This window comes from Elaeis guineensis, chromosome 15 (genome assembly GCF_000442705.2).
Source record: "Elaeis guineensis isolate ETL-2024a chromosome 15, EG11, whole genome shotgun sequence".
NCBI classification, from domain to species: domain Eukaryota; kingdom Viridiplantae; phylum Streptophyta; class Magnoliopsida; order Arecales; family Arecaceae; genus Elaeis; species Elaeis guineensis.
The window spans coordinates 74353737-74370027 of NC_026007.2; the positions used below are offsets into that span (position 1 = coordinate 74353737).

The 16291-nt window shown below is 38.1% G+C and overlaps 1 protein-coding gene across 2 annotated transcripts; it reads left to right on the forward strand.

The window, feature by feature from the left end:
* Positions 1–10610: 10610 nt before the first annotated feature.
* LOC105058788 (LOB domain-containing protein 25) lies at positions 10611–15170 on the forward strand. Of its 2 annotated transcripts, XM_029268546.2 has the most exons (3): positions 10611–10886; positions 11547–12151; positions 14833–15170. In XM_029268546.2, the coding sequence occupies exon 2, from the start codon at positions 11553–11555 to the stop codon at positions 12132–12134; it is 582 nt and encodes a 193-aa protein (XP_029124379.1). In that variant the 5' UTR covers positions 10611–10886; positions 11547–11552; the 3' UTR covers positions 12135–12151; positions 14833–15170. The 2 variants fall into 2 exon arrangements, with proteins under 2 accessions (XP_029124379.1, XP_010940136.1); XM_010941834.4 differs by lacking the exon at positions 14833–15170 and having other exon boundaries at positions 10611–10934; positions 11547–12731.
* The last annotated feature ends 1121 nt before the right edge of the window (positions 15171–16291 follow it).

Genomic DNA, 16291 nt, shown 5'->3' on the forward strand with positions numbered 1-16291 from the left:
ATTGTCACGCCCCCCGACCCGAGATTGTGAATCAAGGGTCATGGCAACCGCCGCATACTTATAGAATACTTTTCCCATAAGCATGCAAGGCATCTCTTCATGATATCTTGACAAATAGTTAAATAAAATTTTCTTTATTCAATAATCAAACCTTGGTTCAAATAACAAATCAAAACTAAGTGTTCAAAAGAAAGTAACTGTCTGACAAAATCAATACTAAAAACAAAACTAAAGGTCTTGAATCAATTCTGAGATAAATCCTAAATCAATGAGTTAACTCCATCTCTAATCGCTCTCCCAACCGAAATCCCGCATCATGCTAATTTTCTGGATCTGTAAGAAAAACATAAAACTTATCATGAGCTAAATAGCCCAGTAAGCAGTGTATACCTTTAACTGAATAATCAGGCAAATAATACTATGCATCACAAATTAATATGTAATTTCATGAAATCATAATCATACTGTCAATCATATATAAAAAGTCAATTCATCATAATTTCCAATTATGCTTTTCTTCTTAAATTCATCAATTTCTTAAATTCTTCTTACCAACCATGACTATGACCACATTATCCCTGTGGCAGGGTCATAATACCACGTATCTGCTTGCGGTGGCTGCGAATCATCTGGCAGCCAAGTCCTTTGGAACCGCTGGTCTAACTGGCGGTTTTGTCGCTGGTCTATCTGGCGACATGTCGCTGGTCTTACTGGCGACGTAAATCCTCAGGACAGTCAATTGCCAACGTATATGCCCCCATTGGCGGGGTCCTCAACACAGTCAGGTTGTCAATTTCATATTTTCTTCCAATTCATATATTATTTTCAAGAATAATAAAATTAATTGATATTCAAGTCAAATCAATCGTAACATTCTTTGAGATCATATATCATCATAATAATTATTCAACAAATAATTTCAATCATAAATAATTTCTACAATTAACTTCAATCATAAATAATTTCAATAATTATTTCAATAAATAATTTCAATCGCAAGCATGCATAAATTTATTTAATTCATAATTTACCAGATAAATTCAGTAAAAGTAAATACTACTTACCTCAAAAGAAAGTCCAAACTAGAAATTCTAGGGATCTCGAAAATCCTTCTCAGAACCTGATACGTCAAATATCATATTTTAAATCAAAATTTTATCGAATTAAAAATAACTAAATTACTAAAATCTAATATTTCTACTAGGATCAATTCGTCGACAGCATCCCGATTTTCGAATTAACCCACGGACACCCTAAGTTTTATTTTTATTTTTATTTTTATTTTTATTTTTTTTTTTTTGCTAATTTTTTTTAATTTCATAAATCCTATGATCTAGAGAGAGAAAGAGAGAGAGAGAGCAAAGAGAGAGAGAGAGTTTCTTTCTCTCCGCCCCTTCTCTTTCTTTTTTTTTTTTTTTTTTTTTTTTTTCTTTCTTCTTCTTTTCTTTTTCTTTTTCTTCTTCTTCTTCTTCTTCTTCTTCCCACGCCGGAACAGAGGACTCTTGTCCTCAGGCCTTAATCGGCCGTTTGGGCCGCGGCTGCCACGGCGGAGGCCGGCGGCCGACGGGCCATCTCCCCCGGTCACGGAGGGAACAGGGCCGGCGGTCAATTCCGATCGCCGGCGCCGGAGATTTTCAAGGAAAAATAAGCCAAAAACAGAGTCTGTTCCCGACCAAAAATCGACGACGCTCGTCGCCGGCCACCGCGCCCAAACGCACGGGGGAAAGAGGAAGGAAGGGAGGAAGAAAGGGAAGAACTTACCTCGGCTTCTTGGGACCTCGTCGGAGAGAAAACACGGCGAGAACCCAACTGTGCCGGCGGCTCTTCTTCGGGAAAATCAGAGAAAAAGAGAGAGGGAGGAGGCCGATCTTGGGTCTCAAAGGGGAGGGTCTACTTATAGAGGATCCTAGGACTCCGAGGGGTCCTAGGAGTCCCGATTTCCTTGGGTTTCGCCGGAGAAGGAGACTCCCATCGGGAGTCTTCTTCTCGATTTTTAAATTCCTCTGTTTTTTTTTTTTTTTTTTTTTCGTTTTGAGCTTTGATGGGCTGTAATGGGTTTGGGCTATAACAGTATGAGTTTCGACGGTGCTTGACGTACGTATGAGATGTTCAACTATTACTCTCAGGCATGTCAGGTGCTCGGCTGGAAGCTCTCTCATGACACATTTTTATGTGGAGGTTTGGGTGGTGGTGCTGCGAGTGTGGTTGCAGACAGGGTTCTAGTTTGCCGATAGTGATGGCGATGTGGTGGCAAAGAGGTTTGGACCATAGGAGGTTAGAATATCAACGAAGACAAAAAGAAGACAGGGCTTTTACAAAATTAATCTTTTATGGATAAAACGGATAAATTAACTAATTAAAACGAAGATGTATACGTCCATAAAAATTAAAAAATAAAATATCTAAAAATTGATATGAAAAATATGTTGAAGAATTCAATAATATATATTCAATATAATTGGCCATATAATTCATTATCAAATCTGCAACACTATTAGCTTTATGATAGGTACGTGAAACTTTAGTAGAAAGTAAAGCATAGTATGCATCATTCGCCATAATCATGTGTTTAATTTTTTTATTCTTCTAATCATGCTAGGTTAGGAGACTAAGTCCACAGCTTGTATTGGCTGGCATGTTAAATTTTTACTAAACTTATATACGGCTGCCAGGGTAGACCAGGTACATATAATAATTTATCAAGGATGAGGTGATGAGAAATCCTTTCGTTGTAAGTCAGAAATATTCTGCCTTGTATTTGGATGAGAGACCCTCCTTCTCTTAAGAGGTGTCTTTTGGACCCAAGCTCAAGGACAAAGCTATGAGGCCAAACAGTCGAAGGTGTACTAGCCAGGTCCAAAGGCCCGACATATAAGTTCTTAAGTGTCAAAATGGATAATGCCTCTTATTGGAATGAAGCCAGATCTATTCGTATGAGCTCGGAGTCCTCTGTCCACAATAAATTGCACCCTAGGAAGGGGCCCTCCAATAGGCAGAGTCCTCCTGACGGGGGGGGGGGGCTACTGTTATGGGAGAGATTTTAGTCTGTTGTGGGGGGGACTTTAGTCCCACATCGGTCTTGAGTTTCATATAGGATAGAAAACTTTTTTTCCCTCAAGAGGCACTTTTTGAATCCAAATTTAGGAGTAAAATCGTAAAACCCAGCAACTGAGAGTATACCAGTCGGATGGTATGCTTGAGCGTGAAAGCGGACAATATCTCTTATTGAAATGGAGTCGGATCTATCTGCTTGAAGTCGCCTGTCCATTACAGTAACTATGAGGGAGGACAATCAATGCATGGGTGCAACGATTAATACTCGATTTTCTCATTGGCTGCTGGATCCCATCCACATCGCGAGTACCATGCGTTAGCGAGAGGCTGTTAATTTTTAGATGCTGTATTGGTGGAGGGGAAAAAGTCTTATTGGATGAATGATGTGGGCTCCACCCGCAACAGAGTGGAAATTTTAGTTGTACTACGATGTTTAATGTGGAACACGTTAGGCATTGGATTCGTTTTTGGTGCATGATATGAACGTAGTTGCTCTTCTGTGGGCATTCAAAAAATAATTTTGGGCCAAGCATGCCTTCGTAAATCCTTAACGTAGTTGCTCTTCGGTGCTTTAACGCGTTCCATGTTTTCGCCCAATCAATTGCTAGCTTCCGTGTATGTGGGAACGCGATGGCAGGCACGCTTCCATAGTGCATCTCTCTATGCGTGCATGCTGAATTAATTCTCTCCTTATCCTGAAGACGAAGGTGGCTTTCAACGAGCTTAATTTCTCCATGGACAAATGACTTTGAAGCAGCATCTCCTGTTAGAAACGAGTTTAATCATAAATTTTTTGTTCTTCTTTAATTTTCTATATATAGGATATGATCTATAAAGAAAATCCAAGGTTAAGTAAGTTGCATTTGCGAGTCCGAGCTTCTTGCACCACTTGAAACCCTCATCTCATGCAAAACGTTCGATATTTCTGTTAGGTGTTTAATTACAATATATTTTATGACTTGCAGGAGTGCAAAATCTACATTGCATGAAACGTGATATATCATATCCTAGCACTTGAGGTTGAGGTTTAGGATCCTGTGGATGTGGTTCAAGATTTTTTAAAAAAACTGCAAGTGGATTGTTATTGGAGGCACTGGGTGGTGACCCGACGCATGCAGCGTAGAGGCTTATGAAGCAATCTAGGTGGGCCTAGTTAGTGCCCAGGGACCACAACACTTTGTGGCTTGTGCCCAGGGTAGGCAGGGGAGCCGTTTATTCCGACGTCAATTCATAATTATTTAAGCAGATCTCGTTTAAACTTCAGGCGAATTGTTTATCTCGTATAAAGTGGTGCAAAAGGCTAACCGCTCATCTCCAATGGGAGCTCCCCTTCAGGGGTTTGTTTTATCTGGGATATATATGAGATTATTCTCAAACTGTATGCTAAGCCTTACTTTTTGGAAAGTGAAACCTATCATCCATCTATCCTTATACTCTAGATCCAGTCAAATCATATCAACAGATGCCTCTTTCCATAGGCGAAGCCCCATTAAGTCCCTCCATGATGTCCTGACCTTGATTAATAAAAGAGAGGAGGCCGGACAGCCCAAGCATCTACATGGTGCCTCCCCCACCCCCACTGCTTTGAAAAGCATGCACTTTTTATATTTTATCCAAGGCATGATAAAAATATTTGCATGAAAGCGCTAGATAGCTTACAATACTTGCCTCAGTTTAGACCCACTAGATTCTTCCAAATCATCCAAAGCCATGTTATTCTTCACTTTTCACTTTAAAATATAATATATATATATATATATATATATATATATATATATATATATATATATGTATGTATGTATGTATGTATGTATGTATTTGTATATGTATATGTATGTGTATGTATATTAATTGTATATACACGACCTTGCACATAAAATACACCATGGCACAAGTCTTGCAAATCATATCCTCCAAAAGCGTATTAGTTCACATATACGGTCTTTCCAGATCATCGTTTTCGCCTATAGTTGAGAGATGCGGTTCCAGTTGAGTCGTCCATGGATCTGAATCCAGTAATTACTTGCAAGATGTTCAATAAACATCATACATTCTTGCTGGATCCTCAGTCTATCGAATGTGATCATGCAGCCAATTTTTTAGTAAGAATTTTGATAGGATCCCATGAGTTTTGAGATCCAAAATTTTGGGTTGGATCTTGTTGGATTATCAAACATCTTTGCTATCTTAAGTACTCTTATCCAACTGACCTAATGTTAATTTGGAGACAATGAGTGTGGTAAGCGACCTCCTTTGCTTCATGCAGCCTGGGTAACTTTTCAATCAACAGTACCGTGAGCATCTACTTGGGTTCCAAGGCCCCATGGGCTTACTATAAGGGAGATGCAGTTGTTCTCCCTGTTCAATAGTTTCTTCTTTTTAAGCAAGCACTCTGTGGAAATGTACCATGGAAGTTGGAAATGACCTTTCTTACCTTTTAACCCAATCAAGGAGATCAGATTACCTAAAGTTTCAATCCAAACCAGACCAAAGATGGCTTGTGGCTTTGCGTGTCCAAATGGTTAGTTGATCAGATGGAAATGACCCTCTATTGCAAGAATGCAGAAAGGACATCATCAAATGTCGGAAAGGTTGCTCCCATGCTTCCTCGTTGATAGCGATCGATCAGATGTCACTGCCAACGCCAAACTATGTTTCCGATTAGCATGTGTGTGGGCCAGTGCTGAGACAATATAGGGTCATTCTATTCCATAGGATTTTAAGGACTTGGGTGGAGCAAAATTGTGCCAGGAATGCGTCTTGAACCTTATCGAGATCTTGGTCTTTGTTTTTGGTAAAGGGGGTTCATGGTCCTAGAAAGGTAGAAGAGTCTAAGAATGCATGATTGAGATTTCCCTTTTTCCATGTGCTATGTGTGAATGGAGGACATGAACAAAAAAGCCATGGAGACAAGTGGAACCTCCCATTTCTACCACTTGTAATGAATTATCTAAAGTACCACCATTGCATGTTTTTCCCCCGCCGTCCTAACTCAAAATGTGTGAGTTACCATAACAAACAAGTTTTATCCAACTATTTGAGGTCCATTAACATCTACAAATTTTGTCAATGCCAGCTTCTCTCTATATGCATTCTTATAACCTTTGTCTATATTTGCATAGGCTTGGAATGTGTCAGGAGACCTTCCACTCTCAATATGGTATACATTATCTTTCTTATCAAAGTAGAAAACGAAATTACCATAGCAAGACCATCATAAGCTGCACATACATTTCCATGCAATGTGAAACGATGAGTGGTCGTTAAGGCACTCACTAGTCGCCTAGGAGGTGATGCTGATATCGTTGTATCAAGGGATGACCATAGTTGGGCCATGTGTAATTCCTTGATAGCTGGCAATCATATTATCACAAAAAAATGAAAAATGAAAAATAGAAAAATGATAAACCTGAATTGGAAACTCATTCAAGTTTTTAGTAACAGATGCATGGAATTTTTACTCATTATTTCACTAGTTTTATTGCGTTGGAACTCTCACTCGGCTTGATTCATATTTTCACACCATATACTTTGTTTATTATCTTATTCCTCGGCATACAGCTTTTGTGATCCATTGCATCCCGTAGAGAAGGCAACATATAAATCATTTATTCTAGTTTAGAAATTTTACCATTATCCAGACATGATATATCTTATCAATTAATCAAATTTAATTTATCATTTATTGAACACAGGAAATTCTTTCCTTTCCTTAATGAAAAAAATAAAGGAAAACATAAAAGATTATACTTTTTAGATTACCAATGATGCCATCTCGATTTCTTTTCTATTCTTTTTTCTTGTACTTTCTCCCTTCAAGAGAACAATATATGGAGCTCTCCATAAGTGACTATGGTCTAATACAAAAATTTTTCGCCCACCCGAGTTAATAATACACAAATACATGCATATGTATGTATACTATTTAATACGTGTGGATGCATGTTACGGTGATGCTCGTTTACACATCATCATCATTCTTTTTAGATCGGAGAGAAATTAATATATGGTGACAATCACCTATACTATCGATTGGATATGTGAAAAAGCCTACTTACTTTGGAGGGTAGGGTGTTGTATTAGGTCCCTTATGGTTAGGAATCAGAATATCTTAGACTAGTGGAAAGAATGATGTTTGCACCCACCTTCTATACAGACCTCCACACCATTTGGCTTAGAAGTACCTCTTTTTTCTTTCTTTTTCTTTTCTTTGGTAGAATTTAGTACCTTTGATGTGAAAGAAATGTTTTGAAATAGGTCATGAGCTCTTATCAAAAAAATGGGAAAGAGAAGAAATAATTGATGAACAAGGTTTTCCTCTCTTTCTCAAGAAACCACATGGTGATCTTCTTTTCTTTTCCCTTTTGTTTTTGTTTTTTGAGCCTGGGGAGAGGGGGGACCCACGGTGATAAATAAATTTAAGGCTGGAGAAGAAGGCGATATATGATTTTTTATAACAATTTTGCTCTATCCCTAATTTTCTCCATCTAATAACTTGGTCAACTCATTTGTTTATTTGATCCGTCATATATATGATATAACAGCAGTCTCTTTGATGCACCGTGATTTATTCTACATTCAATGCTCCTTCAAAAGCAAATTCTGGCAGGCGTGCAAGCACATATATCCTAAAGCTTTAAAGTGGAGGAACGTAGATAATAAATCCCAATAAAGGATATGACTTGATATCTAACTAGCTATTCTTAAAAAGGGTTGCATAGAGTATGGCTCACTGATAGAGGTAAAGGTACATGGGTTTTGACTATCTACTCCTTTTCGAATGTAGCAATCTTTAGTGATCCTCTCTAGTTAAATAGAGCTCCAAAGGTAATAAGTTCATGGACAGTTGAAACTAGAGACTAAAACTCTGGTAATCCTTTTTCCTATACAGCAGTCTTAATTAGTCCGCCTCAGAGTCAGACGATCCAAACCATATTCTGAATGCAAAATAATACTGGTGGCCGTGCCCATTTCTGGCACTTGTATGAAGAAGACAATTAAGCACAATTGAAGTGTATACCAACAATGTTTTCTCTCGATAATCTATAAACTTTAATATGTCTTATCTATGATCCTGAATTTAGTCATATTTGATTTGATTCAAGCTTAAGATTCAAATATCATGTTTTGATATATGTGAAGGTCATCTTTAATGCGATTCCAATTACCGCCTAACCCTTTTCTTATTGAGTCCAAAGGTAAGCTAATTAATGCATAGAGGAAATAGAAATGGTTAAGTTCAAGATATAGCACTGATCAACTACGAACTGGTCACCATGTGCATGGTGATGGATGCACACTATTCCATAGCTTAATATAGATGAGGTAAGACTAGTGTGCATCATCAAATTAATCTATGGAAGGATGGCATTTTAGATTGAGAGCACCTACTTCTTGTGATCAAGACAAATTATACATCTTATTTCTCTTGCTTTCCTTCAGGTAGCTGATCACAACATAATTTAGTAGTGTCTCACATCCAAATTAGTGATCGTATATCTATTTGGACAAGACGGTGATATCTGCATGTCACATGCCTCCTAGGTGGCAATTTCTTTGGTTGATTTCACATTGTGACTTTACACACACACACACAGATATATATATATATATATATATATATGTGTGTGTGTGTGTGTGTGTACATACATACATGTATATGCACACACGCATAAACACATGCTTGCTAGATCATAATAGCAAACTTTTGCTATGTCAAAAAAGATAAATTATGTGTTGCATTATTGTAACTAATCTTTTACATGTACAGAGCCATACAGTCAGCATATCAGTAAGTCAGATCCATATATTTGGTTTTTAATGATTAAACAAAAAATGAAAGCACTTGCTTTGCTCTGGTATGTAACCAAACAGTTGTGGTTGTGGTTGAAGGTTAAGGATCCACTCCATGGTCCAAATCATAGATCATCACATCCTGAAACGTCATTTGCTCGCTTCAATTTTATTCTCGGGCATGTGACACCCTATTGTAAAATCCTTGCAATTTCACTTGCAGCAAATATATCTCTGTGCTGTAAAGGTTTCGTGAGAATAAAGGTTTTCCTCCTCATATAATGACATGAAACAAGGTGTCAAAATTCCTCATAGAATCCATGGAAAATTCCTGCAATGCTCCTTTCTACAACCATGCATGTTCACGCATGTGCAGTTTCGTATGTATGATGAGCTTTCGTCTTCCCTCTGATGTATCCAGATGCAATGCATGCATGATATGGGGATGCACGGCATGTTTACAAGTAGTACTTTAATGAAAGACATGCATACTGACTTCAAGAACAATGACTGCTAACATTAGCAGGCCATAGACATGGATTTATATGACAATATAATAATACAGCTGTTCGGAATAGTGTAGTGAGGATCATCATGCTAAACTACTATAGTGTCATTTCCAATAAAGTTGTGAGATTCATGTGATCATATCTTGTAGACGTTAGTGAATCATGAATACGCTCAGATCATATACAGTTCATGACATAATGATGGTTACCATGGTGAATGCATCATTAACGATTTTGTAGAAAGTAACTTGAGAAAACAATTGTTTGCACTAGCCAACCAACGGAAGGATCCACGTCAAAAGTTGTGGTCACAATTGTGTAGGCATAGTAATTTTCTTTTAATCATAGGTAACTTAATATGACAAAAAAATATTTATATTTGAACTGCACTAAGCATATTTTGCAAGGAGGGCTGCTATGGTTTGAATCTGTTCTCATTAAATGGATTTTGTCAATGGGACACTAAACATGATTGCAGTGTGGGCCGCCATATGAATTAAAATATAACAATGGATGGCTTTGATCCTATAAGAACAATAAATCTCTTATAAATGGGCCATATGAACGGCTAGAACAATAAATTCTGTGCTACCATATGATTGCAAATGATTCCGCAGTTATCTTAAGCAATTTAACATCAGGATTTTCTTTTGCGATGCTGATATATATATATGATTATATATATAACAAATTTTGTGCAATTAAACATCTTTTCCAACCATATAACATTTTGAAACACAATAACTAAATTATTCTATGAGTAATTACCATACACTAGGGATATTCATTTAGCTTTCTCTTAAAAAAGAATATTCAATTGGCTAACTACCTATCATATAAGAACAATAGCAGCCCTATTAGCAAGCGATATTTTCTTATCTTTCCTTTTCTTTTTGTTAAAATACTGATGGTAAAGCAAAAGCTTAAACACTGCTTTATTAATTTATTTGCACACGATTTAATTTTCTCATGTTTTGCTTCAGTTTTAGTTCCACAAATATTAAGATAGGTGATACGATTTTAATTAGACCCTATACCTTTGTAAGATTCAATATTATAATTAGAACACTGAAATAGTTTTACAGGAAAACCATCTTATGAATAGTTTGGATTTAACTCACTCTTTTTCAAGATGTTCTCAGGGGTGCAGCGTCACAGTCATCCTTTTGAGTGTACCTGTTATTAATTGTAATTGTTTTCATTTATTTATTCCTCTATTTTTACCCCTTTCATATTCTTCTGCTCACACTAAATGCACTTTGCTTTCCCTCTACCTCTCCTCTCCTTTGCTGCAGTGTCTACAGCCTTCCTCCCCAGATAAGTGTCTTCTTGTCTCTCTCCACCACCGCTCCGACGCCTCCTTGACTCACCGCTCCCTGCTCGCCTAATAGAGAGATAGAGGGCAAAATAATTCAGAAGCCTCCTTCATTTCCTTTTTTTTTTTACTACAGCTTCTTGGATTTGGAAGAACTGCTGCTGCTGTTTAGAGAGAGAGAAAGAGATCGGGCGCCGCCCAGGCAAGGGAAAAAGGTACTAACCTTTCACTCTTGCCAATACCCCCTCAGATCACAGAGAGAGGTAACATAACGCCTGCTCTTCCTCTATTTTATAGTCATATATATACAGATCGATTTCTCTAGGGCTAGAGAGAGACAGAGAGAGGGAGAGCTGATCTCTACAGATCTTGCTTTATGGGGTTTGGGTTGTGGTGATTTGTTTTTTTTTTTTTTTTTTTCTCGTTTTTTGAACAAACATACGAGTACTATAATTGAAAGCTTCGGTTAACCTTGATAGAGGAGAATATGGTGGATTTTTTAGTAAATTTAGTACAATCATGGGAGGGACTGCAGTGTTTCTGACCCATTCTAAGATGCCCATGATAGCTCATAACTGGTCTAACACATGGTGCAACAAAATCTCTTGAAATCAATTACAATTTCATGCTTCGAAATCCAAGAAACCAAACTAGCAACCAGGGTGCTATTCTATCCCATCTATTTCTAACCAGGAATTAATCGGCTAGCGTCATGATCCCTAAACCCTAACCCGGCAACCGACTGCGTTACAGAAAACTGTAAACTATAGCCAGTCTCCAATATGATCTTCACTTATAAAAAAAAAAAAGAAAAAAAAAAGTCTCCATATGATCTCGGTAAGACCGAAATATAGTTTTTTTTTTTTCTTTGGCAGTGGGACATGGCATCGTCGAGTACTTCTTCTTCCAACTCCCCCTGCGCCGCCTGCAAATTCTTGCGGAGGAAGTGCATGCCAGGCTGCATCTTCGCACCCTACTTCCCCCCAGAAGAGCCGCAGAAATTTGCCAACGTCCACAAGATCTTCGGGGCCAGCAACGTCACCAAGCTCCTCAACGAGCTCCTCCCCCACCAGCGGGAGGATGCCGTCAACTCGCTCGCCTACGAGGCGGAGGCCCGGGTGAAGGACCCCGTGTACGGCTGTGTTGGGGCCATCTCGGTCCTCCAGCGACAGGTCCAAAGGCTCCAGAAGGAGCTGGACGCCGCCAACGCCGACCTCCTCCGCTATGCTTGCAGCGAGATCCCTACAGGGCTGCCTGTGCCGCCCTCATTGGTGTCACCAATGGGCACATATCAGAGAATTGAGTACGGCAGGAGGGTCGGCAATGGAGGGAATTCCTTCTACCAGCCTTCCGGCATGCCGGTGCCTTACCCTCCTCCATGGACTACTAACAACCTTACGGGAGATGCAAACAATCCATCGGGAGATGTGGATCAAAGAGAAGGAGGGGAGAGCAGCATGTGAAAGCTTCGAAAGAATTGGTAACTATGTCTATATTGCTCCGTAGCTAGGATTTAATCCCTATTTGATTGTGTTAATATTGATGTGTCCTCAAACATGATATGGTCCGTGTGCTGTACTTTGTTGGCGAACTAGCTATATCTATCATGGGTACGATGTGTTCCATTGAATCATCTTTTCCAGAGTCCATTCAAGCTTCTAGCATGAGCTTGATGGATGGACAGGAGATTTGGAAATTTAGGTGAAGCAAACTTTGTAATGAAGAATATCGAGAGCTCTATATATCTTATGGTAATTGTGTCTCAGTTCAGAATTAAGGGACCATGTGCAGGCTTATATTCGGCTAGCAATGCCATTTCTCTCGAGCAAAACTATAGTTTTGCCAATTCTAATTTAGGAGACTGGAGTGCTTATTCTTATTCATTGTTCTGCTCACTTTTTAGTGTATCATATTCGTTCTTTCTCTATTTCCTTTTTCTTTCTTTTTTTAAGCTTTCCTTTAGTGACATTCGTTTGCAGAACCGTTACTCCATCATTGGGTCAAGAACTTTGTAACTAAACAAACCAACATGATTTTGGTTTCAGCATAGAATAGACAGTCTTCTATCATAGTAGATAGGCTTTTCTGCTTAAATAAATATTTCATACACTTCATTGGCGCATGCTGCATTTATTTGAAGAAGTCTGAAGGAAGGAATCCAAAGCTTTGAGATAATATTTTTGAAACTCTATTATGAATGACGTTAATGATTGGCATGCTGATAATAATCATTTTTAGTTTTAATGAGGTTTTTAGCCTTTTTGTTGATTATAGTTAGTATGAACTTTGGCCGGCCCTTATCTTATAGTGAAGTAGCTCTCCGTGCTTTACGTCAATTACATATAATAGCTCTTAGCTTGTGCGGAATAGCTTCCACGTTAAGATCAAGCTAGTATAGGCCTTTCTCATAATCTCACAGTTTTTTAAACTAATTAATAATATATGTAATTGCTTTGGCATAAAGAATTTATCCCTGACATTATCTAATTTAAAATTGTTGGTCGACTGAATTCCTTCTGCCGTTGCCCTTGTTGTCCGCGTGTTGGATTTTTTTTTTTTTTTTTTTTTTTTTTGAGGAAATACATGCTCGAAAATTTCATTTGCACCTTTATATATGTAAAACAATACCGAGACTCCACCCCCTATACCCAGCAGCCACATCCATGTCCATTCTCTATCCATATATATTCCTCTGATTGTCACCCCTCCTCCCTCTCTCTCTCTCTCTAAAATCATGGCCTGTCTTTTTATACTGCTTTTTCGCCCAAAAAAATTCTTGCTTTTTTACGTGTATAGAAAACAAATTCCTTCTTTATTAGATTCACGCTTGAAGGCTTTGACAAGAAATTTTGGTTGATTTCTGTTATGCTTGGGCGGCAAAATGTAGGTCAAGAGACCCTTCTCAGGATAGATCTCCAGCACCAACCATTAATGGGAACCACCCAATCCATGGACGTCATCAGTGCTTCCTAACCTTCCACTGGGATTTTCTATTATTTTTGTGTCGTGTATGTGTGTAGTATTACTTGTTACTTTATTGACCGCCGAAGGTTGATGATTGATTGGACAGATAGCCAATAGCTTTATTGACCACAGAAAGTTAGGAAACCATCTTGTGGCAATTAACAAATTGGTTCAGGCTGGTAGCTGTCGAGTCCCGTTGAGTGCAATCACTGCATCAGTCCTGCTCATTTCTTTTCATTAGTCCCGGGGTGTGCATATCTTGGGTTGGGGAGGGAGGCCGAAGAGAAACAGATTATCTCTAAATTTCACATTTATAACTCTGCGGAGCACTATATCTATGAAGTTAGTGCAGCTATTATTATTAAAACATCTACCGTACTGGTCACCATCATCATCATGCATGCTGAATACCATTAACATCATCATTGTATCTGTCTCATTGTGTTTAGCATGCATATGCATATACAAATATGCTGGAAGTGGCTATCAAAAGAAATATCTTGAGGGTACAACCATGAGACTTGAGGATGCTCCTTCTAGAATATATTCTGGGCGATTAAGCATGAAAGAGGTATGTGGCTTCCTCATCTTGGTATTTCAAATGCATTTATTGTGTTTGGAGAAGGACCATCCCGCTGTCACTTCGCACAGTTTTGTTAACCTTCTTCTTTTCTTAATGTAGAAGGTGATTTTCTGCAGCATCGTTAATTATGACTGGTCAAGGGGACTTGAGCCATTCATGGCTTAATATAATCGGATACATGGCAAATTCTGATGAGAAGTTGATTTATATATATGAAAAGAGAATCCCATCATATGTGTACCAAGAGAGAGAGAGAGAGAGAGATTCTCATTCAGATTCTTTTGCTGACCTATAAAAATCTCCCGTGTACCCTAGTTGTAGGAATTTCTTCCTACAATATCGGTTATAGAGCATCCACTGCCCCATCATAGCTTCGATGGTATCTCAAGAAAACCCTCCACACACTCAAGTTATAGGAAGGAATTTCCTAGAAGTAGATGCCTCTTACAGGAATTCCTACGTAGGGTAGAAAAAGTAGTTTTTCTCTTGAGAAATAAGTAAAGTACTGCATATATGTTTAAAAAAAAAATTCTTAAAAAAAAAATTTATGGAAGAGTCTTCTGCTTTTCATATATAGTGCCGTCACTTATATCATGGCAAACTTTTCTTTGCAGGAAGGCATTTTAAGCTCAAAAAGACTGGAAAACCTGCACCTTCAAACTAGAGTCAAAAGTGAAGTATGATCTCTCTGTTTATTATAGGATCTAGGACTGACATGTCCCTTTCCTGAAGGGCAAAACAATGCGTAGGACTCTAGAGGTATCCCTTTTTCTTGGTTTCCCTGGCTTATATATTCTCTTCTTTATAGAAAACTATCGTAACCACATCTTAGGAAGAAGTTGATTGATCATTAGTTATGGGAGACATGGCATGTAATTTCCTCCGCTTAACTAGTATATATGTATATATTTATAAACCCTAACTGAAATTTTAAAAGCCAACTATGTTATCACCCTGTGCAATGGCAAGCCTGCAGTATCCCACTGTCACATATGGTCCTTAATTAGGACAATCTTATCGACTTTAAAAATGGAAATATTTTTTGGATGGAAATATTTGATATAGTCTAATCACTTTCATCAAGTAAACGAAAGAAATATGTAGATCTTACAAGAGAACATAAGAAAAAAACAGTTCCTCGGAAAACAATATTATGATAACAACCATTCTCAATTGTTATGAGAATATAAGAGATAGTAACAACCAGATTAGTAAAGAAATGTTTTTTTAGTACTTATTACATTTTTCATAACAAATTAGTATAAGGATGATATTTGTTTTATGAATATAAAAGTAGCAAAATATAATTTTTTTGAAAATATAATACAGGAGATGCCATATGAATCTTGATCTCCATGTGCCATCCAGCTGATAACTAGCAATACAACAGTAGTTGTGTCACTTGGGTGATGAAAGGGCGCCCAGAAAATGTGATGGCTAATAAATATAGGAGTCAAATAGAATACGGGCTTCGTCAACTTAGCCCAGATTAAATGTCGTTTTAATCACTTAATACCTATTTAACATGATGCGCATTTGTGGCGATATCGAGTTATGTACGGCCATATACACTATTTGCTACATTATTGGTTACAATTAAAATTGCTATACAAGCGCAAAGTTTGTACGAAAGGGGCTGTTGGATTTGACTTGTCGATGGACGTGCACATCCTTCATTTTCTTTCATTTTGGTAATTGTTTATTTTCGTTCCTTGTCTTAAAATTACTGTGATACAGCATGATATATAAATATATATACATATAATATTTGTATGCGTGTGGGAAGGGGAAAAAAAAAAAAAAAAACAAAGGAAGGCGTTGCTTTTTTTGGTTTTTTGTGATTGGCTGTGTGTTAGGACTTAGGAGAGGGGTAGAGAGAGGTGGAGGGTCACGTCAATCACGACGCCATTTCCTCGGCAGGGCGGGGCCTGGCGAGCGCGCTCTCCTCGAGATCGCCAAAATATTGGCCCGCCCATCCTACCGCCTCAGAAACTTGCATCGACGAAAGCTGAAACGAGATCTGTTTTGTGCTTAGATCTGGTCACCAACAGTGGGAGAACAAGTATGTATTTA

Excerpts from the sequence above, each read along its gene's own strand:
- LOC105058788 (XM_029268546.2), top strand. The coding sequence starts at position 11,553 with ATGGCATCGTCGAGTACTTCTTCTTCCAACTCCCCCTGCGCCGCCTGC.